We start from the raw sequence: 27801 nt of genomic DNA on the forward strand, positions 1-27801 counted from the left end.
GAGACCACAGAATTCTATAGAAAACTCGGTGGAGACCACAGATTTCCATAGAAAACTTGGTGGAGACCACAGATTTCTATAGAAATCTAGGTGGAGACCACAGATTTCTATAGAAAACTTGGTGGAGACCTCAGATTTCTATAGAAAACTTGGTGGAGACCACAGATTTCTATAGAAAACTTGGTGGAGACCACAGATTTCTATAGAAAACTTGGTGGAGACCACAGATTTCTATAGAAAACTTGGTGGAGACCACAGATTTCTATAGAAAACTTGGTGGAGACCACAGATTTCTATAGAAAACTTGGTGGAGACCACAGATTTCTATAGAAAACTTGGTGGAGACCACAGATTTCTATAGAAAACTTGGTGGAGACCACAGATTTCTATAGAAAACTTGGTGGAGACCACAGATTTCTATAGAAAACTTGGTGGAGACCACAGATTTCTATAGAAAACTTGGTGGAGACCACAGATTTCTATAGAAAACTTGGTGGAGACCACAGATTTCTATAGAAAACTTGGTGGAGACCACAGATTTCTATAGAAAACTTGGTGGAGACCACAGATTTCTATAGAAAACTTGGTGGAGACCACAGATTTCTATAGAAAACTTGGTGGAGACCACAGATTTCTATAGAAAACTTGGTGGAGACCACAGATTTCTATAGAAAACTTGGTGGAGACCACAGATTTCTATAGAAAACTTGGTGGAGACCACCGTTTTCCATAGAAAACTTCGTGGAGACCACAGATTTCTATAGAAAACTTGATGGAGACCACAGATTTCTATAGAAAACTTGGTGGAGACCACAGATTTCTATAGAAAACTTGGTGGAGACCACAGATTTCTATAGAAAACTTGGTGGAGACCACAGATTTCTATAGAAAACTAGGTGGAGACCACAGATTTCTATAGAAAACTTGGTGGAGACCACAGATTTCTATAGAAAACTTGATGGAGACCACAGATTTCTATAGAAAACTTGGTGGAGACCACAGATTATCTATAGAAAACTCGGTGGAGACCACGGTTTTCCATAGAAAACTCGGACCTTTTAAAATGTGTTTTAAACTAATTGTAAAATGTTCAATTCCCTTTAGTCCGAATGAAAAGCACCATTTTTATAAGAATTTTTACTGGGATCATGGTCGGAGATTTTTAAAGAGCCTTCAATAGACCTCTACCCTATCTGATTCGAAAAAAAATTTTTTAAAGCCAAATTGAAGTTATTTTGCATTTAGAATATTCTAAGAAATTCATAGACCTCTGGACTTCCCAATGTGGTTTCAGTGGTTTATAGCTGTTGTTTTCAGCGTGGTATAAGGTTACAAAAATTGGTAAGTCATTCCGTAAGTGTTTTTCCCCTACTTCATTTTCGAACAATGTATTCAAGTATAAATAAATAAAAATGACATTCGATAGCCATATATTTTTTTCCTTTGTCCAATTCGAAGTGGCTTGTGAAAGGTTTTGTTTTTCCACTTGGCTTTTGTTTTGTTTCATTTTAGGTTTTGTTTAATTAATAATTCAGTTTTGTGTAAACAGTTGTTATTTATAAAAGAGGGCAATGATATACTATATATAAATAAAAATAAAAACGAAAAAGAGAAGAGGAACTGGGAAAATGTTAAAGAATTGCCAGAGCAAAATAGACTAATGAGCCTTCAGATATGTTATTTTTTTTTTTTTTTTTTGGAAGAAAATCTGAGGCATCTGAAGTGTGGATATATGTTAAAGGGTTGCCAGACTCAATATGAAACCTCAGAAATCCCCTTGGGGTCTAGAGCAAAGCATTTAAAATATTCGATACCAAATTTTTCGAAAGAAAATATGTGGGAAAATTTTACAGAGTTGCCAGAGTGATAAGCACACGATTTTGATACCCATTTTTTAAGCAAATATGACGCATTTGGGTTTAATTTCAATTATTTTGATTTAAGAAAAAAAAAAACCCGAAGTTGTTTGGAAATCCTACAATGAAATTTTCGAAAAGAAAAATCTGTGACTCTTGCAATATCGGTCTGACTTCCAAATTATAGGTTCAAAACATTTAGAAATCTTTTGTAGAACTGACTTCCAAATTGTAGCCTCAAAACATTTAGAAATCTTTGGTAGGCCCACAACAGGATTATCCATCTTGGCACTTTTTTTTCACATTATACGCATTTCTTAAATTATTTCCAGTCCAAAATTTCGTTGCCATGTTGAGTGTGGCTTCATTAAAAATTCCATGCCCCATATGCTACGCAGTAACAACAAGAAAAGACAACAAAGACGAGAGACACAAGGCAACATATTGCATGACGTAGATCACGTAGCATCGTTTGTTTTAGTCTCAATATTTTGTTTTTAATTTTTTGGCTGAGTGCGCTTTATTCAAGAAGTAACCCAAAATTGTGTGTGCCTCATGGCAAACTAGTTTCTTTTGGTGGGTATGTTGGTTGCTAAGGCGCAAAAAAAGGGTAATGGAATATTCTACACAAAAATCAAGGCGGCAGTCGGACAAGTTAGTCAGACGTCATCCAACATATGTACGTATCAACTTTATAAGGTACGTTTTTTTTCTGAAGCGAGTTCAAGGGCATTTGAATTGAAAGTTTGAGGTTTGGGGGTTTTATGAAATGAAAGAAGATTTGGAATTTTTGGCAAAAGACAGCTACATTTTAAACAATTTTTAAGACAGAAGATGGAGAACTTCTCGAAATAACACATTGAAGAATATAACTTTGGGAGTTATCTACAGAAATCATTGGTTTTTCCTATGGAAAACCGTGGTCTGCACCAAGTTTTCTATGGAAACCGTGGTCTACACCAAATTTTTCTATGGAAAACCGTGGTCTCCACCAAGTTTTCTATGGAAAACCGTGGTCTCCACCAAGTTTTCTATGGTAAACCGTGGTTTCCACCAAGTTTTCTATGGAAAACCGTGGTCTCCACCAAGTTTTCTATGGTAAACCGTGGTCTCCACCAAGTTTTCTATGGAAATCCTTGGTCTCCACCAAGTTTTCTATGGAAATCCTTGGTCTCCACCAAGTTTTCTATAGAATATTTTGAAGCTTAATGACCTTGGTGGAGACCAAGGATTTCTCTAGAAAACTTGGTGAAGACCACAGATTTCTATAGAAAATTTGGTGGAGACCACAGATTTCTATAGAAAACTTGGTGGAGACTACAGATTTCTATAGAAAACTTGGTGGAGACCACAGATTTCTACAGAAAACTTGGTGGAGACTACAGATTTCTATAGAAAACTTGGTGGAGACTACAGATTTCTATAGAAAACTTTGTGGAGACCACAGATTTCTATAGAAAATTTGGTGGAGACCACAGATTTCTATAGAAAATTTGGTGGAGACTACAGATTTCTATAGAAAACTTGGTGGAGACTACAGATTTCTATAGAAAACTTGGTGGAGACCACAGATTTCTATAGAAAACTTGGTGGAGACTACAGATTTCTATAGAAAACTTGGTGGAGACTACAGATTTCTATAGAAAACTTGGTGGAGACCACAGATTTCTATAGAAAACTTGGTGGAGACCACAGATTTCTATAGAAAACTTGGTGGAGACCACAGATTTCTATAGAAAACTTGGTGGAGACTACAGATTTCTATAGAAAACTTGGTGGAGACTACAGATTTCTATAGAAAACTTGGTGGAGACCACAGATTTCTATAGAAAATTTGGTGGAGACCGCAGATTTCTATAGAAAATTTGGTGGAGACCACAGATTTCTATAGAAAACTTGGTGGAGACTACAGATTTCTATAGAAAACTTGGTGGAGACTACAGATTTCTATAGAAAACTTGGTGGAGACCACAGATTTCTATAGAAAACTTGGTGGAGACCACAGATTTCTATAGAAAACTTGGTGGAGACCACAGATTTCTATAGAAAACTTGGTGGAGACCACAGATTTCTATAGAAAACTTGGTGGAGACCACAGATTTCTATAGAAAACTTGGTGGAGACCACAGATTTCTATAGAAAACTTGGTGGAGACCACAGATTTCTATAGAAAACTTGGTGGAGACCACAGATTTCTATAGAAAACTTGGTGGAGACCACAGATTTCTATAGAAAACTTGGTGGAGACCACAGATTTCTATAGAAAACTTGGTGGAGACCACAGATTTCTATAGAAAACTTGGTGGAGACCACAGATTTCTATAGAAAACTTGGTGGAGACCACAGATTTCTATAGAAAACTTGGTGGAGACCACAGATTTCTATAGAAAACTTGGTGGAGACCACAGATTTCTATAGAAAACTTGGTGGAGACCACAGATTTCTATAGAAAACTTGGTGGAGACCACAGATTTCTATAGAAAACTTGGTGGAGACCACAGATTTCTATAGAAAACTTGGTGGAGACCACAGATTTCTATAGAAAACTTGGTGGAGACCACAGATTTCTATAGAAAACTTGGTGGAGACCACAGATTTCTATAGAAAACTTGGTGGAGACCACAGATTTCTATAGAAAACTTGGTGGAGACCACAGATTTCTATAGAAAACTTGGTGGAGACCACAGATTTCTATAGAAAACTTGGTGGAGACCACAGATTTCTATAGAAAACTTGGTGGAGACCACAGATTTCTATAGAAAACTTGGTGGAGACCACAGATTTCTATAGAAAACTTGGTGGAGACCACAGATTTCTATAGAAAACTTGGTGGAGACCACAGATTTCTATAGAAAACTTTATTCCGGTCATTTGAATGATGTCGAAGTATTCTTGATGATGTAGATACATTATCCAAATTATATGACTTTCCATTTGAACAATCTAGATACATTATCCAGGTCATACAACCAAAGTATCTACTTCATATGGAAAAATACACACGTTCAAAACAACGAAGCTACTACGTTGAGGTTTCTGAACCAGACGATTGCCTGTACCTGCAGCAAAACAGCTGTTATCATAAAAAATACAAATTTTGACATATGTTTACATTTCAAAAAAAAAAGCCAAGGCAATTCGACGGTAGCTAGCAACAACAACGAAAATTAAAATAATAAAAAAAACAAAGAAATATTTTTTCCAACAGCTGTTTAACTTTTCAATTATGAGCTTCATTAACAAGTCTAAGCGTAGCTTAGTAGCAGCTTGGCGGCAGTGGCGGCGTCGGCAAATACAATGACTTCTAGATTTTCAATTTTAAAAAGCTCAATTGTTTGAGCGTGTGCGTGTTTGATGTTTTTATTTAATTTTTATTTTTTTTTTTCGTTGAAAATAAAAATGTTCGGTGCGTCTCGGTCTTTGTTAATCAGGTTGTTTTTTTATTAAATCGTTTGATGTTGTTTTTTTTTTTTCTTTCGAAAAAAATTTCCGGTGTTTTTGTTTTTCTGTTTTTTGGTCGCTGCTGGTAAATTTCCCACATCAAATCGAGAAACGAATTGTTGCATGCTAGTTCCAAGTGGAGCATGAACAATTCAATATTTGTATATAAATGTTATGGCAAAACTTTTTCTCACACTCACTTCCAAGGTGTGATATATTTATTAGCATTGATTGAATTTAATTTGATTTGATTCAAAAACCTAATTTCAAATTTATTAGCATCGCTGATTAAATGTTGATCAAATATTTATAAAGTGTTTTAAAAAATATAATTTGTTATTGATTGATTTAGTTGCGTGATCGACCGATCGCAAAGTGCCAAACAAAATATTTGTCCAGAAAACAACATCCGATCGGGGAAAGTAAACATATTTACAAATTAAATATTTGTAAAGGGTATCTAATTTTTTTTACAATTTAGAGGTCTTTCAGGGATGTGAGGCATTTAAAAGGTCATTAAGCTTCAAAATATTCTATAGAAAACTTGGTGGAGACCAAGGATTTCCATAGAAAACTTGGTGGAGACCAAGGATTTCTATAGAAAACTTGGTGGAGACCAAGGATTTCTATAGAAAACTTGGTGGAGACCAAGGATTTCTATAGAAAACTTGGTGGAGACCAAGGATTTCTATAGAAAACTTGGTGGAGACAAATAATTCTATTGAAAACTTGGTAGAGACCAAGGATTTCTATAGAAAACTTGTTGGAGACCAAAGAATTCTCTAGAAAACTTGGTGGTAGAAATCCTTGGTCTCCACCAAGTTTTCTATAGAAATCCTTGGTCTCCACCAAGTTTTCTAAAGAAATCCTTGGTCTCCACCAAGTTTTCTAAAGAATTCTTTGGTCTCCACCAAGTTTTCTATAGAATTCTTTGGTCTCCACCAAGTTTTCTATAGAAATCCTTGGTATCCACCAAGTTTTCTATAGAATTCTTTGGTCTCCAACAAGTTTTCTATAGAAATCCTTGGTCTCCACCAAGTTTTCAACAGAACTCTTTGGTCTCCACCAAGTTTTCTATAGAAATCCTTGGTCTCCACCAAGTTTTCTATAGAAATCCTTAGTTTCCACCAAGTTTTCTATAGAAATCGTTGTTCTCCACCAAGTTTTCTATAGAAATCGTTGTTCTCCACCAAGTTTTCTATAGAAATCGTTGTTCTCCACCAAGTTTTCTATAGAAATCTGTGGTCTCCACCAAGTTTTCTATAGAAATCTGTGGTCTCCACCAAGTTTTCTATAGAAATCTGTGGTCTCCACCAAGTTTTCTATAGAAATCTGTGGTCTCCACCAAGTTTTCTATAGAAATCTGTGGTCTCCACCAAGTTTTCTATAGAAATCTGTGGTCTCCACCAAGTTTTCTATAGAAATCTGTGGTCTCCACCAAGTTTTCTGCGGAAATCCTTGGTCTCCACCAAATTTTATATAGAAATCTATGGTCTCCACCAAGTTTTCTATACCCACATGACTTGGATAATGTATGTTTACTATCCACAGTAATTCAACAAATTACTGCAAAATATATCCTCATTAGCCATGCAAAACGGCTACTCTATCTACATTATCCGAGAAATTCAAATAATAAATCTACCCAATCAAAATAACATCAGGTATGTCACATATCTGCCACCCTCTAGAGTAAACAAGTTGTGGGAACTTATAAAATCATAAACGTAATCTGAAAATAATAACAAAAAAAAAACACAACAGTGTGATAAGAGGAAAACGTCACTGAAATAAAAGAAGAAAAAAAACAACAACAACGGAACGACAACATTGCCAATTGAAGGCATTAAAGTTGACTATGTTTTTTTTCGCTTTTGCTTCATTTATTTCTTGATAAAAAAAAAAACAAGTTGTGCCCAACAACAATGAGCCACCCATTCGTCGGTAGATAATATTTGGGCTTTAATGGCAGTCACAGTTTACATTACTCATCAACATCGTCAACATCACCAGACATCTTTTATGTCATAGCGTCAATTAGTTTCACAGCCGCCCAGATAAAAGTCGACAAAAAAAAAAACAACAACACCAGTTAACAACAACAGCACGGTGTGCGGCGATGTTATGTCAAATTGCTACTTTATTATGGCATCCAATTGCGACCTGACATTTCTAGAATTGTGCAAATTTCGTGAGGGAACTATTTTTCTCCCCCTCCCCCACCCAGTCGGTACTTTTTTTACAAAAGAAAGCACTTTACATTAAACGATTGTTCGGTAAGGTGACTTCATCTAATAATTTTCATTATTATTTAACAGTTTCTTTTGTTTTTTTGCGGTGATGATGTGGTGCAATAACACGACACCTAGTGTAAGTTCCTCCCATCGAACAATAGGTAGTAATATTTCAATTATCATGCCATTTTCTTAGGAAATTTCAAAATTCGTTGCTAATTTGTGAAATGTACGAACATTTACCAGCGACAAACCACAAAGCATTTTAGACTTTTCGTGATTATTTCCAAAACGCTGTATTAGGGTTAAATGGGTCCGATATGTCCAAAAATCATACAAGTTAAAAAAGTATGATTGCTCGTACCATCGCTTGTTACCGGTAGCGTAGCCCGACATCAAGGAACTGGACGGAAGAAAACGGCAACATCAGCAGAAATGGTTTGAAAAGTAACGAAGCGACTTGATCGAAACCCGCGTTGCAGTAGCCGAAAAATGGCTCGTGAGCTAAACATATCGCAATATTCCATTCGGAAAATATTGAAAAATGGATGGAGCTCGGGGTAAAGCCACTGAAATTCCAAAAAGTGCCAGGAACTTACACCGCAACCGAAAGAAAATAGACTCACTAGAGCTAAAGAGTTGCTTCGCCGAAAGTGGTGAACTGCCAAATTTGGTTTTCTCCGATAATTCGACATTCGTTGTCCAGCAGTTTGTAAACAAACAAAATGATCGTGTTTACTTGCCAAAGAGGTCAGCTGAAAATGTGCACCTTCGGTTGGCCAGCAGAACTCAAGCGCCGGCCTTGGTGATGGTGTGGGCCGCCATAACAGCCGATAATCGCTCTCCGCCCGTATTAATTGGCCGTGGCATCAGAATAAATGCCGAATATTATCGAAAAAATATTCTGGAGCCTTAGACACGCAAACATTTTTGCTGCAGACCTTGGACATTCCCACAGGACTCAGCACCACCCACCACCCAAGAATGGTAACAAAATGAGGTTCCTCGCTTCATTTTCAACGCACAATGGCCACCAAAATCTCCGGATACCAATCCGTTGGATTATTGTGTCTGAAATATTTTGGCAAGCAAGGTTGGCACTAAAAAGTAACAAAGTGTCGATCACCTCAAGCAAGCGCTTCGCCGGGAATGGGAAAAAATACCGCAGAGAAACATTCGGGCAGCGTGTGACGGTTTTATTGGCCGTTTGAAGGCCATAATTCCTGCCAAAGGTGACCAATTCAAACAAATCTAAACTTATTCTAAAATTTGATGCTATTTCCGAAAATTTTTTATGGCGTTTGACTTTGTTGCAATTTTCTTTTATCTCACCCTGTAAATAAAACTAAACATTTTCGAACGTTCTACTATCTTTAATATTCTTAGATTTAATTTCAATTTTTTTTTTTGAAACCTTAACTTTGGTCTCCGTTTTAGATAATCTTTTATTTCCATTTTTCCAAAAAAAAAAAAAAAAAAAAAAAAAAAAAAACACTTAAAAAAATCTTATATATGTGCATCTAATCGATTTTATTTGGAATTCAATTCAACTTGACGCCATAATGTTGTTTAGGTATTATGAGATTCAATTATTTTTTCAAAATTGTTTTGTTTTTTGATTGATGTGTGATTTTTCTCGACTCTCGATATTGTCAAGATTACCAAGGAGGCCCTTGAAAAATATTGACATTATTTTATGGAAATCTCTATTGTTTTAATCAATAATATTTGAAAAAAATGCAAACAATAAGCTTCGCCACTCTGACGTACCAAGACACAAGCTGTTAACGCCAAGACGTGATAAAATTTAATTTAAAACAAGTTTATTGTGTTTTGTTTTCATTTTTTGTTTTTTTTTTTTTTTTTTTTTATTCGGGGTTTCGATATTCAAAAATATCTAACTGAGCTGAGTTGAATAATAAATAAATCTAGTTATGAAAAGTTAAACATCTCTAAACTTCGCCAATGTCGGTTGAGGCGAATTTGTAAATACCCTACTCAAAACATTTTTGATATTAAGATTTTCAAGTCATTGGGCCGAAAGTCTGCCGGGCCGAACTTTGAATTACCTCCACCATTTGGAACAAATTAGGCAATTTTCAAAAAAATAAAATCCGTTTAGAATTCTTTTAATATTAGGGTCTATACAACGATGTGGACTTAGATAGGCAACTTTTGTCAACCTACTTCATTTCGTTGGGAAGCTAGAGTGATTTCAACAGGCGGACGGATATACGAACATCTAAATCGACATAGATTTTATGCTGATCAAGAATATATCTGCTTTATGCAGTCTAAAATGTCCAGGTGTTACAAACGGAATAACAAACTTACTATACCCTCTATGCTATGGTGGAGGGTATAACAACAAATTACAGGCGAATTGATTAATTTTTTTAATGGCGCCCAACATGGGGCTTTTCTCTTAAATATATTCCCAGTTGGATCTTTAGAAATTTTGATCAAAACTTCTTTAACATTTTGAATCCATTGATGCATAGTCTTCTAAAAGCCTCAAGACTTGTTCCGGTTTTCATTAGCAAGAAATAGCAAACTTTGTTATCAAATGTGGGATAGTGAGCTTTACAGAAATAAAGGGAATTTTTGTATTTTTTTTTTTTTTAATTCGTAAATTGTATAGTTGGCGCCCAACGTGAGGTGCTTCGTAACTTCACTTTATGACAATGACAGTGCAATATCTTTTATTCGAGACTCTAGCTGAAATTGATTTTTTTTTTAATGGCGCCCAACATGGTGCTTTGCTCTTAAATATAATCCCTATTAATTTGTGGACCTTTAGAACGCATAAACTAGCAGATTGGTTGAAAATATAATAACAATTCCTGAACATTTTGAAGTACTGAAATGACGCCCAACGACAAACAGCATTGTAAAAACTTCCAATACTTGTAGCTGTTTTTCATTTGTAAGAAATGCGGGATGGTGAATTTTACAAAAACAAAGAGATTTTATTCAAAACAAATGGCCGAAAACCGGCTCGAAATTTTGTTTAAATTCGTAAATTGAAAAGTTGTTGAAAATGGCGCCCAAAGTGCGGTACTTCGTAACTTCACTTTTTGTCCATGACAATGCAATATTTTACTATTCGAGACTCTAAATGAAATCTGATCGGGTTTTTCAAACAGCTAAAACAATTTTTTCAAATTCGTTTATTGGTCAAAAAAATTAGGGTGGCGCCCAAAGTACACATCCTCATAATTTCACTTTATTTTTTAGTGTCATGCCAGCGCAATATTTGTTTATTTAAAATGTGAATTTTATTTTAGAATTTTCAATGGCGCCCAACGTGTGCTATATATGAACCGATTTTCTTCAAATTTGATGTACCTGCTTCTAGATTGAATTCGGTCGGATGTACCAAAATTCAAGTCATTTGGACTTATATTGTTCATTTGGTGCACTATTAACCCGAAATCGGTTGAAGATATATATGGGAGCTATATCCAAATCTGAACCGATATTTGTTTATTTAAAATGTGATTCGAATCTATGTAAATTTTATTTTAGAATGGCGGCCAACTTTTGGTCATTTATTATTCCCTATTTCTATGATTTCATAATGTTTTTTTTTTTACTAAAATTGAAGCCGAAATGTGGCGCCCAACATGCGAAACCTCATAATTTCACTTTATTTTTTATAATTACAATTAATTTATGTAAATTATTAATCGAATCTATGCGAATTACATTTAAGAAGTTTAAATGGCGCCCAACGTGTGGCCATTTATTATTCCCTATTGCTATGATTTCATAAACGTTTTTTTTTTTTTTTTTTTTTTTTTTGCTAAAATTTAAGTCTTAATATATTACTTAAAAACATATATAGCTTATCATTTTCGAATTTCGCAGAATGTGGCGCCCAACGTGAGGTTATTGTTTAAACTCTTACAAAAATGTTGCTAATGGTTCGTGATTTCGCCACAAGTGGTTTACGTTAAATTCAAGATAAATAGTTTAAGATGATGTAGGGTATTCAAAACAAATATATAATAATAAATGAAATAAATTAAAATAACAGTTAGAAAAAAAAAATACAGTTAGACATAATGCTAAGCTAGCTGTGAGGTAATTTGAATTGAATATTGAATATTCGGTATTGTTGTGATCTTTTTTTATTTTTTTTTCTATTCATTTGACAAAAGTGTTCTTCCATTTCTAATATTTTCCTTTTTTTTCAATTTTCCCCCATTTTAAAATTGTTTTCATACTTAGCTTCCTTTTTTAATCAAATTTGTGTTCCCAAAAAGATTACAAATTAAATTACAATTTAAAATGTATTCAATTGAAAAATTGCACTTGAAACTAATCGCCCAATAAAATAGCTGCAATAAACGTCACAATAGAGAGTGGAGCGTTGTGCCAAAATAAAAATAACAGCTGACGTGAAAATATCGCTTTTTTAATTGCTGTGTTTCCTTTTCCTAGTATTTACGACTTGCGTTTTTTTTTTTTTTTTCTCAAAACAAATATTGTCTCGTAACAATCGGTTTGGGTTGGCACTATCAGGCCATAACAAGATTTTTATTTTGAATATTTTTTATTACGAATTTCCAAGATTAGACAACAATAATTATCAGGGCTATTTATAAGGTTTACTTAGTACTAGTTGCGTACTTTTTTTGTAATGAAAAAAAAAAGAAAATACAAAATAAATAAAACTGTGGATTTTTCTAAAAAAAAAGAAAAATGGTCCCCAATGATTCACTGACTGACAAAAAAAGGAAAGGTTCAGATTTCTCGTATGAAAATAAATAAGTTCTTACTAAAATGGCGCCCAACGTGAGAGTGTCTCTATGTTTGAGTTTTGGAATAATTGTTTAAGTTTCAGAATAATTCCAAGCAATTTTAAAAACATTCCACATTTTAATTATATTTTGAAGACACTTAAATGAAATATTTGAAAATTAAATATTTATATTAATTTACAAAATGTTACGTTGGGCGCCATTTTAGGTAAAATTAAATGTTTTTATTCAATAGCAACTCGAGTTAAGAAAAAGAAATGCTTGTGTTCTGGATAGATCATATAATATATGGATGAAATTAAAATAAGTATACGTTGGGCGCCATATATCGAACAAAAAATTATAAATCGAATAACAAACATTATTTACGACAGAATTAGGGAATAAAGGAAAAAGAGGTTTCAAATTTATTTAAAAACATTTGAATCATCCTTTGCTAACCGTTTTTTTAGCATATTTAAAAATTTCAAAAACTTCAAATATGGGTTTATGAAAGCAAAGCTATCGGAAATAGCATCAAATTTTAGAATAAGCTTAGATTTGTTCGAATTGAACACCTTTGGCACGAATTATGGCGTTCAAACGGCCAATGAAACCGTCACACGCGACCATCGACTGTTATGGCGGCCCACACCATCACCATGGCCGGCACTTGAGTTCTGGTGACCAAGCGAAGGTGCAAATTTTCAGCTGACCTCTTTAGCAAGAAAACACGATCATTTCTTTTTTTTACAAACTGCTGGACAACGAAGGTCGAATCATCGGAGAAAACCAAATTCGGCAGTTCACCACTTTCGGCCATTGGCCAAGCGAACAAATCTTTAGCTCTTTTGAGTTTATTTTCGTCTATTTTCGTAGTCATATGGCTGAGGGTCATCGGAGTACAGCAAATTCGGCAGTTCACCACTTTCGGCCAAGCGAGGCAACTCTTTAGCTCTTTTGAGTCTATTTTCTTCCTGTTGCGGTGTAAGTTCTTGTACTTTTTGAAATTTCAATTGCTTTACCCCGATCTCATTTTTTAATATTTGCCGAATGGATTATTGCGATATGTTCAGCTCACGAGCTATTTTTCGGCCACTGCGACGCGGGTCGCTTCTTTACTTTTCGAAACATTTCTGCTGATGTTGCTGCTTTCTAACGTCCAATTCACGGTAACGAGTGATGGGTACGAGGCACAAAATATTTATTCACATTTAAATGCAGGAGTGCTCTAACGATAGCCACTTGTGGTTTTCCAGCCAAATAATGAGAAATCACGCTTGAATTCCATCACGAATAACTTTTTCTTCTGTAAAATTCTCACCAAAAAGCTTCTGCACGCTTGTAAACAATATAATGAGCTGTCACTGGAATAATTTTAACAGCTGTCAGACGAGTTGCCTAAAAATGACAGCAGTCTGAAGTTGTTTGTAGTTTCTTCATCTCACCCTGTATTTGGTTTTTTTTTCTTTGTTTTCTAGAAATCTGCCAATAATAATTATCATTAAATTATAATTTTCCAAATATGCCAAATTCACTCAAGAGGGGATTTTTATTGTTTTAATCATCATCTATAAAGATAATCGCCAACCAAGCGCGTGCACTTTTTTATCTTCAAATAGCAAAAAAAAAAAACACTTGAAATCATAAAATCCCCCGATTAGCCAAGTTTTATTTGCACAATATTTCATAGCTCAATAATTTTATATTTATATTCTGGTTTGCAATTTAAAAACAAATCACCACACAATAAATAGTCTATTTCAATATCACGCCAATACCAAAATTAGCCATTGATTCCAAGAAAAATAGGTTGTTTTTAGTACCACCTCCATATAAGCAAATATTGTCACATTATTAAAAAAACAGCAACTCTAATCGTCTCATAACAATTAAAATGACGCTATAAGCTATTCATAGAACTTATATTTTTCTGTTTTTTTTTTTTTTTCATTTTCCAAGTGGCCTCGATTTCTTTCCCAACTAGACTCATTGGCGCAAACTGAAAACGCCTGTCTTTCTCCTCCTATGATTACTCAACATGGAGGAATTTCTGTTTTGTTTTTTCTTTTTTTTTCATTCATATTTCCATTCTGATTATAAATAGATGAAAAAAGGAAATCACAATTTTAAAAATAAAAATATAACGGATGGAAGAAAACAAGATAAAAAATGTATAAATAAAAAAGAAGATCTACAGCTGTCACAAGGGGGTCATGTAGGCAGATAACAAGACTCTGAGGCCTAAGGCAGCATTTGAAAAAAATAAAAATGTTTAAATAAATATGTAGAAAATTGGAATGACAGATAGCAGGACGTTTGAAGTCCGTAACACAGAAGTCTCATAACCCTTACCAAATGTCTTTCACTTTCCCATTGAAGAAATCCTGGTAGCTTCATTAGCCCCATAAACCATTACCAAGTAATGTATTTTGTGTTACCAAAAATAATCAATATTCTTCTAATATACATCTTTGACCCTAATAAAAATTATAAAATAAGGGTTAATTACTCAGAACGTCGATCCCAACAAAAAAACGTCTTTCACTTTCCCATTGGAAAAAAACTGATAGCTTCATTAACCACATAAGCCATTACCAAGTAATGTATTTTGTATTACCAAAAATAATCAATATTCCGTACATCTTTGATCAAAATAACAATTATAAAATAATAGTTAACTACTCAGAATTTCGATCCCAACAAGAAAAACCTATAAGCAACATGAGCCACTTGAGTCATTACCAAGTAAAGTATATGATGCCTTTTTGCATTGCCACGAAGATAAAAATAATGTCTTTTTTTTCTTACTAACCATAATTACGCTTATTACTACGTGGCACTTATGATTCAAAACCTAATTCGTCAATATCCTATGCAACGTTCCCCATGTTGGGCACCATTTTTTTAAACAGTAACCCCTTACCAAACGTCTTTCACTTTTCCATTGAAAAAATTCTGGTAGATTCATTAGCCCCATAAACCATTACCAAGTAATGTATTTTGTGTTACCAAAAATAATCAATATTTCATACTTCTTCGATAACAATAAAAGTTATAAAATAATGGTTAACATCTCAGGACTTCGATCCTAACAAAAAAGCTATAAGCAACGTGGCTCATGTTGCCTCACTACCAAGTAAAGGAAATATGCAGCCTTTTTGCTTTACCGCAAAAAAAAAAACTTTTTATTCAATTATCCCTAATTCGTCAATCTTCTATGCAACGTTCTCCACGTTGGGCGCCATTTTTTAAACAATAACCCCTTACTAAATGTCTTTCACTTTCCCATTGAAAAAATCCTGGTAGTTCATTAGCCCCATAACCCATTTCCAAGTAATCTATTTTGTATTACCAAAAAATAATCAATATTCCATACTTCTTTGAGCCCAATAAAAGTCATAAAATAATGCCTAACTTCTCAGGACTTCGTTCCCAAGAAAAAAAGCTATTTGCAACATGAACCACTTGTCTCATTACCAAGTAAAGGAAATATGATGCCCTTTTGCATTACCATGAAGATAGAAATAATGTCTTATTGTCCTTAATAACCGTTATTACGACGTGGCATTTACGATTCAAAACCTAATTCGTCAATCTCCTATGCAACGTTCCCCATGTTGGGCGCCATTTTTTTAAACAATAACCCCTTACCAAACGTCTTTCACTTTCCCATTGAAAAAATCCTGGTAGCACATAAACCATTACCAAGTAATGTATTTTGTGTTACCAAAAATAATCAATATTCCATACTTCTTTGAGCCCAATAAAAGTCATAAAATAATGCCTAACTTCTCAGGACTTTGATCCGAACAAAAAGCTATAAGCAACATGAGCCACTTGACTCATTACCAAATAAAGGAAATATGCAGCCTTTTTGCATTACCACGAAGATAAAAATAATCTTTTTTTCCTTACTAACCAAGCTCATTACGACGTGGCATTTATGTTTTAAAACCTATCTAGTCAATATCCTATGCAACGTTCCCCATGTTGGGCGCCATTTTTTTTAAACAATAACCCCTTACCAAACGTCTTTCACTTTCTCATTGAAAAAATCCTGGTAGCTTCATTAGCCCCATAAACCATTACCAAGTAATGTATTTTGTATTACCAAAAATAAACAATATTCCATACTTCTTCGACCCCAATAAAAAAAATTAAAATAATGGTTAACTACTCAGGACTTCGATCCCAACAAAAAGCTATAAGCAACATGAGCCACTTGATACATTGCCAAGTAAAGTGATGATATGCCTTTTTGCATTACCACGAAGCTAAAAATAATTTATTTTTTTCTTGCAAACCATTTTTACGCTTCTTACGACTTGGCACTATTGATTCAAAGCCTATTTCGCCAATATCGTATCCAACGATCCCCACGTTGGGTGCCATTTTTGTAAACAATGTTCTTATCGATTTTTTAACCAAGTTTTTTTATGTCTTGGTACTTTGAATGGTCAGTTACTTTACATATTTCAGGATTATTACCATAGATTTGACTTTTGACATGGCGTGTCTAAAAATCTAACCCTCGTTGGGCGCCACTTTGATATATTTAACATTTTTTGACAATAATCAAAACGAGTACCAATAATATTAGGAATATCTTCAAGTGATTTGTTGATAACCTAATGAAGCTCACTTATGGCGCAGCCCCGCGTTGAGCGCCAACTGAGTTATTTTTTTTGCATTTAAAATATTTTACTGGATGTTTTAAACTCGTTATATACTATTATGAAATGACCCCATATATTTTTAACACAACAAATTTTTTCTCAACACTAAGTTTAAAAACAACTTTGCCTTTGGCACCACTTTATATACCCTTAGTATTTTTGACAATAATCACAAAAAATACCAATAATATTGAAAAATTTGCTTGAAGAAAAACTCGTACATATCCTTCACAACGCCATTTTTATAAACAATGTTCTGGGCGATTTTCTGACTCCGCCCTTTGAATGCTTAGTTACTTTACGTGCCTCCACATATTTTGTGCCACCATTGTTGCAATGAGGATTAAAAACGACTTTTCCTTGGGCGCCACTTTGAATATTTTTAATATTATTGACAGCAGTCAACAAATACCAATGATATTTAAAAAAATCTTCCATATCCCCACGTTGGGAGGTATTTTTAAAAACAATGCTCTAAGCGATTTTTCACTTAGCATTTTGAGTACTCATTACCTATAATTTTTTTAATTATTACAATAGACTCGCCTTTTGGCAAAAGCTCTCAAAACAGTTAACTCTCGTTGGGCGCCACTTTAAATGTAACGTTTTTTGACAATATTGAAAAAGAATATCAAAAATATTAAAAGTAGTGTGGTTGCATTTGATATGAAGTAACCAGATAAAGCTCGCTTATGGCACTGCGCCGCGTTGGGCGCCAACTGTGTAAAATTGCTTTGATATTTAAAGTATTTTACTGAATTATTGTTTTTTTTTAATTCTTCATATAATTATAGATCATGACTCCAAATATTTCGAATATAGTTAAACATCATTAGGCGCCACTTTGAAAACATTTAACTTTTTTTGACAATAATCATAAAGATTATTGGTAATATTTAACAAATTTTCAAGTAATTTGAATAATGGCATCCCTGCGCGTTGGGCGCCATTTGAGTAAAAATTAATTTAAAATTTAAAATATATTTAATGTATTTTTTAAATACGTTACACGATGTTAAATAAGGACTTTGTTTGACATATTTTCAAGATAAGAACGTTTTTTCCCAACCGTAGATTTAAAAACAACTTTACCTTGGGCGCCACTTTTAATGCTCTGACAATAATAACGACTATAACACCAATAATATTAAAAATTGGAAGCATTTTTTCTGTATTTCGTATGAAATGGCTAAAAACATGGCGAAACGAACCTATGATGATATCCCGCGTTGGGCGCCAATTGGGAAAATCTTTAATTTTACATATATTAAACGGGATTTTTCAATTCGTTATAGAAATTTAGAACTTAACTCGTAAATCTTTATTTTGTTCAAAAAAAAAAAAAAAAAAAAAAGCTGAGCATGGTCTTTAATTCAGAACAAAATAAATGTGAAACCCTGTCAAACCCTCTGTTGAGTAAAAAGTGGCTTTGAAATGTTGCAAATTTTTGGGAAAGGGCTTTGAAATGTGTTTGCAACATTTTGAAAATCTTTTTCATTCAACAGAAACTTTGAAAGAGCTGCTCTTTTATTTTGTTTTTAATTAAAATTCCTAACCCACTTTTTTTTTTGATTTAATAACAAATGTACCGATTTCAAAAAGTTTGCGTGTCAAGGTCTCTCCTGGATGTGAATCAATATTTCCCATTATGTCATAAATTCGGATCTGTCATTTAAAATTCTTCTTCTACATTCTGACGGGAAGCATTTACATTCTGTGTCAATTGTTTTGTTTTCGTCAATTACCAATTTAACAAGAGGTTATTGTTTTTAATTAAAAAAAAGACAGAAACAGAGAATATGGGAATTTTCCAAAATTGTTTTTTTTTCAAAGGTAATTGAAAAACAAACACACAATCTCATTGAATCATTTTAATGGGAATGGAAAGGTTTTGTCGAAGAAAAAATATGACATGCAGGAGTGGAAATTTTTCAAAAGAAAAATTAAAAATTAACGAATTAATAAGAAAATAACAAAAACAAATTAAAAACAATTAAAAAAGAAAATATTAGAAAAATTACAATAATAATAACAATTTTTTTTTATAAACTATAATTTTTTTATAAACTATAATTTTTTGCAACAACAATATAATTTTTAATAAATAAAAATAATGCTAATATAAAAAATGTATTAAACAAGTAAAAAAGCTGTAAGTTCGTCCGGCCCGAACATTGAAGGCAGTTTTCAAAAAAATAAAATCCGTTAAAAATTCTGTTAATATCTTAATAATACCGAATGTAGCTTTTATATTAGGGTATATAAGACGACGGGACCTTCATAGGCAACAAATGCGAAACTTGAAAAAAAATTGATGAGTTAGCTAAAATCATCAAAATACCGAATATAGGGACAATTTTCTGTCATAGGCTGTAGTATCCATTACGAACTTTAAATATCAAATTAGAAACAATATCGGTGAATACTGTCGCTAAAATCATCAGAATACCGAATATAGGGAGGTACCGTTATATGAGGGCTATACGAAGTCGTGGACCTGCACACACAATTTTCTGTCTTAGGCTGTAGTATCCATTACGAACTCCAAAAACCAAATTTGAAACAATTCCAGTGAATAATGTCGCTAAAATCATCAAAATACCAAATATCGGGAGGTACCGTAATATGGCGTCTATACGAAGACGTGGACCTGCAGAGACAATTTTCTGGCATAGGCTGTAGCATTCATTGCGAACTTCAAATACCAAATTTGAAACAATTCCGGTGAATAATGTCGGTAAAATCATCAGAATAATAAATATCGGAAGGTGACGTTGTATGGAGGCTATACGAAGACGTGGACTTGCCCAGACAATTTTCTGTCATAGGCTGTAGCATTCATTACGAACTTCAAATACCAAATTTGAAACAATTCCGGTGAATAATTTCGGTAAAATCATCAGAATAATAAATATCGGAAGGTGATGTTGTATGGAGGCTATACGAAGGCGTTGACTTGCCCAGACAGTTTTCTGTCATATGCTGTAGCATTCATTACGAACTTCAAATACGAAATTTGAAACAATTCTGGTAAATAATGTCGCTAAAATCATCAAAATACCGAATATCGGGAGGTACCGTTATATGGGGGCTATACGAAGACATAAACCTATACAGACAATTTTCTGTCATAGGATGTAGTATCCATTTCGAACTTCAAATACGAAATTTGAAACATTTTCGGGGAATAATGTTGCTTAAATCACCAAAATACCGAATATCGGGAGGTACAGTTATATTATTTCTATACGAAGACATGAACCTATACAGACAATTTTCTGTCTTAGGCTGTAGTATCCATTTCGAACTTCAAATACCAAATTTGAAACAATTCCGGTAAATAATGTCGTTAAAATCATCAAAATACCGAATATCGGGAGGTACCGTTATATGGGGGCTATACGAAGACGTGGACCTACATCACCCATTTTCAATACCAAAAGTCCTGCAGATATAATACACATTTGAGTATAATTTTATCGACCTACTTCATTTCGTTCGGAAGCTAGAGTGATTTCCACAGACGGACAGACGGACGGACAATGCTAAATCGACATAGAATTTTATGCTGATCAAGAATATATATACTTTGTAGGGTCTAAAATGTATATTTCGAGGTGTTACAAACCCTCCATAGTGGAGGGTATATAAAGCAGTAACTGTTGCGTAATAAAATCCAAGAGTTCTAATTTTTTAAGAAAGCTACACCTAACTACCCACTCAAGCCTCAATTTTCTTCCTTGGAATTACTTTTTTTCGAGTAAAATAAATAAAATAAAAATAAAAAATAAAAATAAAAAATAATTTTTAGTCACCATCGACGTTACTTCTTCCCAAGCACGTTTTTGGGCCATCGTCTAAATGACGTCGACATAATAGGACAAAAAAACACATTTTTTTGTTTTTACCGTTTTCCAAGCTAACTCTTTTGTTGACAATAAATAAAACGTTAAGTCAAGACAGCACCGTGTATGTGCAAAGAATAGAAAAGAATAGTCAAACGAAGAAGAATGGTTTGAAGGCAGATACACGTCAGACACTCAGACAAGTGGGTAGGTAGGCTCCACAAAACATACAAATAAAAAACAAAATTCTATTTCCAATTAATTTGTTTTTAACGGTGTCATCTGCACACATTTTTCTAGACTTATTTATCTGCGTATGTGTGTGTGTGTGGGTTGTTTGTTGAAAATTTATGGCTGGAAAAAAATACAATTTTTTGTGCCTTCTGGGAATCAACATATGTTGGATGTTTGCCTTTGTTGTACTTGATGTACATAACTTGTATGTTTGGCTGAGCCAGACGGGCAGACCAAGTGGCGTTGTGATTTTAATTGCTGTTGACCTAGTTTTTATTATTTTGAAAACAAATCCCCCAAAAAAGTGGAGTAATATTAGTAATATGGGAATAAAATTTGATTTTTTTTGGCAAAGCTAATTTTTGGAAGTATATTAAGAATGTATTTTGGAAAATCTTAACAAAAATCGATTGATCTCTATATATAAAAGAGTAGTGAAATAACTGACTTAGCCAATCTTGGTGTGTAGGCTTGTAATAAGGCTGTTTTTTGGACATTCATACTAAAAAGATACGAAAAGTACTAAAACCTACTAAAAATTGTATTGGACAATCGGTAGGGGGTAGAATTCTGAAATTTGAAAAGAGAGTCACTGATGGAGTGCAGATTAGACGTAAACAATGGCTTTTGGAAATCCGATCTTTAATGTTACGAAAAGTTCTAAAATGATACAAAACTTCTAAAATGGTACCATTTGGCTCTAAAATGATACAAAACTTCTAAAATGGTACCATTTGGTATTATGTGAACGGATAGAGTTGAAAATTTGAAATCAAGATTGAAAAGTAAGTTTGATATATAAAGGTGGTTTTGGGAGAGTGTACTAAGTGTGTGCGGACTGTACTAAATTACACTAAATTTGGAAGAGTTTGGTTTAGGGTTTAGATGAACCTGGAATTTCGAAAATTTGCATTAGAGTTCCTGTTGGTGGTGCGTATGTGATAAAGAGGTGGGTTTGGGAGAGTGTACTAAGTGTGTGCGGACTGTACTAAATGATACTAAATTTTGGAAAAGTTTGGTTTAGGGTGAACGGATGAAGCTGGAATTTTGAAACGTTGCATTGGGGTCCCTGATGGTGATAGGTATGTGATAAAAAGGTGATTTTGGAAAAGTGTGTACTACAACTGCACGAAAAGTACTAAAAAAGTACAAATATTTGGTACAATTTGGTATTGGGTAAACATGTAGAGCTTGAAATCTATTTTTATATTCTCCACCATAGTATGGAGGGTATATTTAGATTGTAATTCCGTTTGTAACACCTCGAAATATACATTTAAGACCGCACAAAGTATATATATTCCTGAACATCATAAAATTCTATGTCGCCCGCATGTCCGTCTGTGGAAATCACTGTAGCTTCCGAACGAAATGAAGTAGGTTGATAAAATTTTACTCAAATGTGTATTATGTCTGTAGGACCTTTGGTATTGAAAATGGGTCATGTAGGTCCACATTTTGGTATAGCCCTCCCTCCCGATCTTCGGTATTTTGATGATTTTAGCGACATTATTCACCGGAATTGTTTCAAATTTGGTATTTGAAGTTAGTAATGGATATTACAGCCTATGACAGAAAATTGTCCACGCAGGTCCAAGTCTTCGTATAGCCCCCATATAATGGAACCTCCCGATATTTGGTATTTCGATGATTTAAGCGACATTATTTACCGAAATTGTTTCATATTTGGTATTTGAAGTTCGTAATGGATACTACAGCCTAAGACAGACAATTGTCTGTGCAGGTCCACGCCATCGTATAGCCGCCATATAATGGCACCTCCCGATATTCGGTATTTTTATGATTTTAGCAACATTATTCCCCGAAATTGTTTCATATTTGGCATTTGAAGTTCGTAATGGATGCTACAGCCTATGACAGAAAATTGTCCGTGCAGGTCCACGCCTTCGTATAGCCCCCATATAATAGTACCTCCCTATTATCGATATTTTGATGATTTTAGCAACATTATTCACCGGAATTGTTTCAAATTTGGTATTTGAAGTTCGCAATGGATACTACAGCCTAAGACAGAAAATTGTCTGTGCAGGTCCACGTCTTCGTATAGCCCCAAATATAATGGTACCTCCCTATTTTCGGTATTTATATGATTTCAGCGACATTATTCACCGGAATTGTTTGAAATTTGGTATTTGAAGTTCGTAATGGATACTTCAGTCTATGACAGAAAATTGTCTGTGCAGGTCCACGTCTTCGTATAGCCGCCATATAATAGTACCTCCCTAATTATCGGTATTTTGATGATTTTAGCTACATTATTCACCGGAATTGTTTTAAATTGGGTATTTGAAGTTCGTAATGGATGCTACAGTCTATGGCAGATAATTGTCTTTGCAGCTGCACGTCTTCGTATAGCCCCCATATAATGGTACCTTCCGATATTCGTTATTTTAATGATTTTAGCAACATTATTCACCGGAATTGTTTCAAATTTGGTATTTGTAGTTCGTAATGGATACTACAGCCTAAGACAGAAAATTGTCCACACAGGACCACGTCTTCGTATAGCCCCCATATAATGGTACCTCCCAATCTTCGGTATTGTTATGATTTTAGCGACATTATTCACCGGAATTGTTTCATATTTGGTATTTGAAGTTCGTAATGGATGCTACAGCCTCTAACAGAAAATTGTCTATGCAGGTCCACGCCTTCGTATAGTCCCCATAGGACTGACTTTAAAAATCTTAGAAGTTATTTTAAAATTCCCGCAAAAAAACACTTAAAAGTCAAGGGAAAAAATTTAAAAACAAAAAATCACATAAATTGATCTTCAATAGTCGAAGCTTGGAGAACTTGAAATGGAATTGAGCAATCCTTGAAAAATCTTAGAAAAATTGTTTGATAAATCTTAAAAAAACATGCCATAATAGCCATTTAAAGGGCATAGAAACAATCTTGTATGAAAACATACTAAAAACACTAAAAAGGATCTTGAAACTTTTTCTAAAAAAATCCTCGAAAACTCTTAGTAGAATCATTTATAGGGGCTATAAAAATTTTAAAAAAAAATCACCGCAAAAGACATTAAAAGAAATGGAGAAATTCTAAAAAAAAACACGTAAATTGTCGATGCTAAGAAAACTTAAAAAGCCCTTGTAAGAAACCACATAAAAACATTTAAAGAGGTCTTTAAATTTATTCTTAAAAGTCCTTTAAATGCCCCTGAAAACTCTTTGTAAAATCAGTTAATGGGGGGCTATAAAATTTGTTAAAAAAATCTCCGCAAAAACCTTTAAAAGAAATAGAAAAATTCTAAAAAATCCGCATAGCCTCTAAAATAATGGATGCTAAGAAAACTTAAAATTCTAAAACCCTTGAAAGGACCTAGTAAAAAGGTTTTAAAAATCCATGCTGAAAGCCCTTGAAAGGGCGTAGGTAAAATCTTATAACAAACCACAGTAAAATCAATTTAAAGAGTCTTGATTTTTTTTTTTAATATTCCCGCTAAAAGTCCACCAAAAAGGGTATTGAAAACCAATTTTAGAAGTCCACATTAAAACCCTTAAAATTGGTCTGAAAGCCCGTATAACAATTCTTTTAAAAATCCAGGGTTAAAGCCCCTTGAAAGTCTACAAAAATCTCTTTAAAGGGCCTAGTCATATTATTTGATATATCTGCGCTAAAACCCCTTTAGAGGGTCCTAAAAAATCATCAAATCAAAAAAAAATTAAACCCCTACTAAAACTTCGCTCCTACTTATTTCCAATTTTGCTTACTTCCTTCCCTGCTTTTATTGCCAAATTTTATTTCAAAAATTGAATTTTCCTTTATCCTTGTCTTGGCCACCTAATGTGCGAAAGCAAAGTTCAAATATCTTCGATAAAGATAATCATCTCATTCTCATGGTATTGACCTAAATTGACATGCAAAGCATGCCTCTCCCTCTCTCCTCCCCCACTAACAGCAAACGATTGCCATAACAAATAATTGAACCATATGACCCAGTTATCAGGGGGGAATGGAAAATTATTTAATCACACAAACAGAAAACGAGTAAACAATGGCACACCTGGCAGGAAAGAAACACGCATACTTTCCTATAACCACCACCACACCACAAGGTCATCATCATCATGATTTTCCATTGAATGCTTTCAACTCGACCCAATCACATTAAATCTGAAAACAAATAGATATTAAATTTCTCTTTCTTTTTTTCTTTACTTTCAGATATTGAAAATTGACTTGGAAATTTACTTTCCTGGATTCAAAGAAGGTCTGGATCGGATTGGCCACAACAATCAGTCGTCGCCTCCTCCCAAACTCTTGCCAAACGTATTTTTTAGCAACTGTTGCTAATTTATTTTGAACCGAGACGTCGGACAATTGCTTAAACTGTTTTACGTGGAAGGGTATGGTATATTTTCTGGGGGACTGGGGCATGGGAGATTCTGACTGTGCGTCATATCATCAACATGTTCCAAATACAATACAACAACACCAGCAACAATATCATCATCACAATGAGTTGCAAGAACAACAACAACATCATCACCACCAGCACCATCATCAACAACAACATCAGCAGCAGCTGCAGCAACAACAACATGTTGGCCAAGTTGCCCCAACTTTAAATCAATTGTCGCCATTGCAGTTTGGTAGTACAACTGGGTCAGCCGCTTATCTAAGCAACGTAACAACACCACCACCATCAACGGTTACATCGCCAACAATCAGCAGCAACACCACCAGCACCACCACCCAACAACCCCAACATGTTGCCACAAGCTCTTTGGTCACTGCCAATTTGCAGCAATTGTCTGTAAGCAGTAATAATTTGAAATCATTAGCAGCCAACAACAGCAGCTCCAGCAACAATTCCAATTCCAATCTTGTACATCCACTGCAGCCGCGTAACAACAATCAGCAGCAGACGCAGACGCCACCACCACCCCCATCCCAACAAACAACACAATCTCATGCATTGGCCAGTGCTGCCGCTGCCCTCCATCAGTATTTAGGACATCAACGTCAACGTTCCGAATCCTGTGCCGGTCTAACCACCAGCAGCTGTAACAGTGTTGTTGATTTCATACGCGCCAAACATGCAATCTCGGAAACGTTGTCCGCAACAGCAACTTCTTCGTCGTCGGTTGGTAATAAAAACGGTTGCTGCACACCGGGCAATTTTAATCTCAATGGAACAGCAACTTTAGCCACAGCACAGCAGTCCTTTAAACAACCGCTATCGCAACAACAACAGCAGCCGCAGCCGCAGCACCATCATCATCAGTTCCAGTCGCAATTAAGCAAGGATCATTTGGAAAGTGAAGATGAAGTTGCTCTACAGCCGCTATCAAATCAGGTAAATATCAAAAATAAATAAATAATATTTCACTGAACGTATAATTTATTGACATTTGCAGAGAGGTGAAGGGTATTGAAGGAAAGCAAGATTCAAAAGACAAAGAAGTAGAGGGTGGTTATTCAATAAAAACTAAAGAAATGCAAAACAGCCCAAAGAGTAAATTAAGTCAATGGTGTTGTATAAGGAAGGCCGGTTTAGGAGATCTTCTGTTGTACAAAATTAGAAAGTAAATTCCTTAAAAGTGGTTTAAGGAGGTCAATAAAGTACCAGAAAAAATTGTATCTCTACAAAATGGGTCTAGAAAAGCTTAAAAATCCACTTTAGAATGTCTCAAAAAGGGTTGAGGAAAATTTCTTAAAAAAAAAACTCTCTAAAAAATCTTGGAAAGGCCCCGAAAGATATTTACAAACTCACTTTACAAATCTTCTAGGAAGCCTAACGTTGAATATCATAACCTTGAAGAGGCTTTAAAATCTAACTTAAAAGACCTTGAATAGTCTAGATTTCTTAAAAAAATTCCGCCCAACGCTAAAGGCCTAGAACATTTGAACTCACACTTTAGAAATCCCTGAAGAAACCTATCCTTGCAGATCATAGCCTTAAAAAGGGTTAGGAAAAAGTCTTTAAAATCTAACCTAGAAAGGTCTTGAATAATATAGATTTCTTAAAAAATTCTCCTCCCTATGCTTTTAAAAGGCCTAACAAATTTACACGTAATGAACCAAGAAATGTCTTTAAAATCCACGCTAATGTTTATTAAAAGGCCTTGAAAATTTATTGTAGATACCCACCCTAATAGCCTTTAAAGTAACATAGGAAAATCATTTGTACCCACTTTTAGAAACTCACTCTAATAGCCATTAAAAGAACATAGGAAAGTCATTTAAAGGTCCTAGAAAAATCTTGGTAAAACTCTATATATAGCCCTGAAAAGAAAAAGAAAAAATCAGTTAAGAAATCTATATAAAACGCTCTTTAATAGTCGATCCTGAAATAATTTATTATGGGCATGAGTTATTCTTAAAAAATCAGAGAAAACTTCTTTAAAAAAATCTTTTAAAAGCATCTAATAAAAAATCTTTTATCAATCTATACAAAAACGCCTTAAAACGGGCGTGGAATAGTTCTTATAGCTTATTGTTAAAATCCACGTTAAAATCTTAAAAAAGACCTAGAAAATTTCTTTTCAAAAACTATGGTTAAAAGCCTTAAAAGGGCCTATAAAACTTGTTTTAAAAATCCACATTGAAATTTTCGTTTTCAAAGTCACAATGGAGGTCTTAAAGTGGCTCATAACAATTCATTAAAAAATCCGTTCTAAAAATCCATCCTAAAAGCCATTTCAAAAAGGCACGCTAAAAGGAGTTTGAAATGTAATGTTGAAACCATAGAGAGGGTTAGAAAAAATGCCGAGAAAACTTATTTAAAAAGTCCG

At 34.2% G+C, this 27801-nt stretch overlaps 1 protein-coding gene across 2 annotated transcripts in view; it reads left to right on the plus strand.

Moving 5' to 3' along the window:
* LOC101889145 (uncharacterized) overlaps nt 1-27801 on the plus strand; it is a 67218-nt gene that overhangs the window by 24143 nt on the left and 15274 nt on the right. For both annotated transcript variants that reach the window (XM_020038558.2, XM_005188524.4), the window contains exon 2: nt 25229-26363. In XM_020038558.2, the coding sequence (XP_019894117.1) occupies nt 25413-26363 (951 nt within the window). In that variant the 5' untranslated portion in view covers nt 25229-25412. The remainder of the gene's footprint in view (nt 1-25228; nt 26364-27801) is intronic.

The sequence above is a fragment of the Musca domestica genome, unplaced genomic scaffold (assembly GCF_030504385.1).
Source record: "Musca domestica strain aabys unplaced genomic scaffold, Musca_domestica.polishedcontigs.V.1.1 37, whole genome shotgun sequence".
Taxonomy (NCBI): Eukaryota; Metazoa; Arthropoda; class Insecta; order Diptera; family Muscidae; genus Musca; species Musca domestica.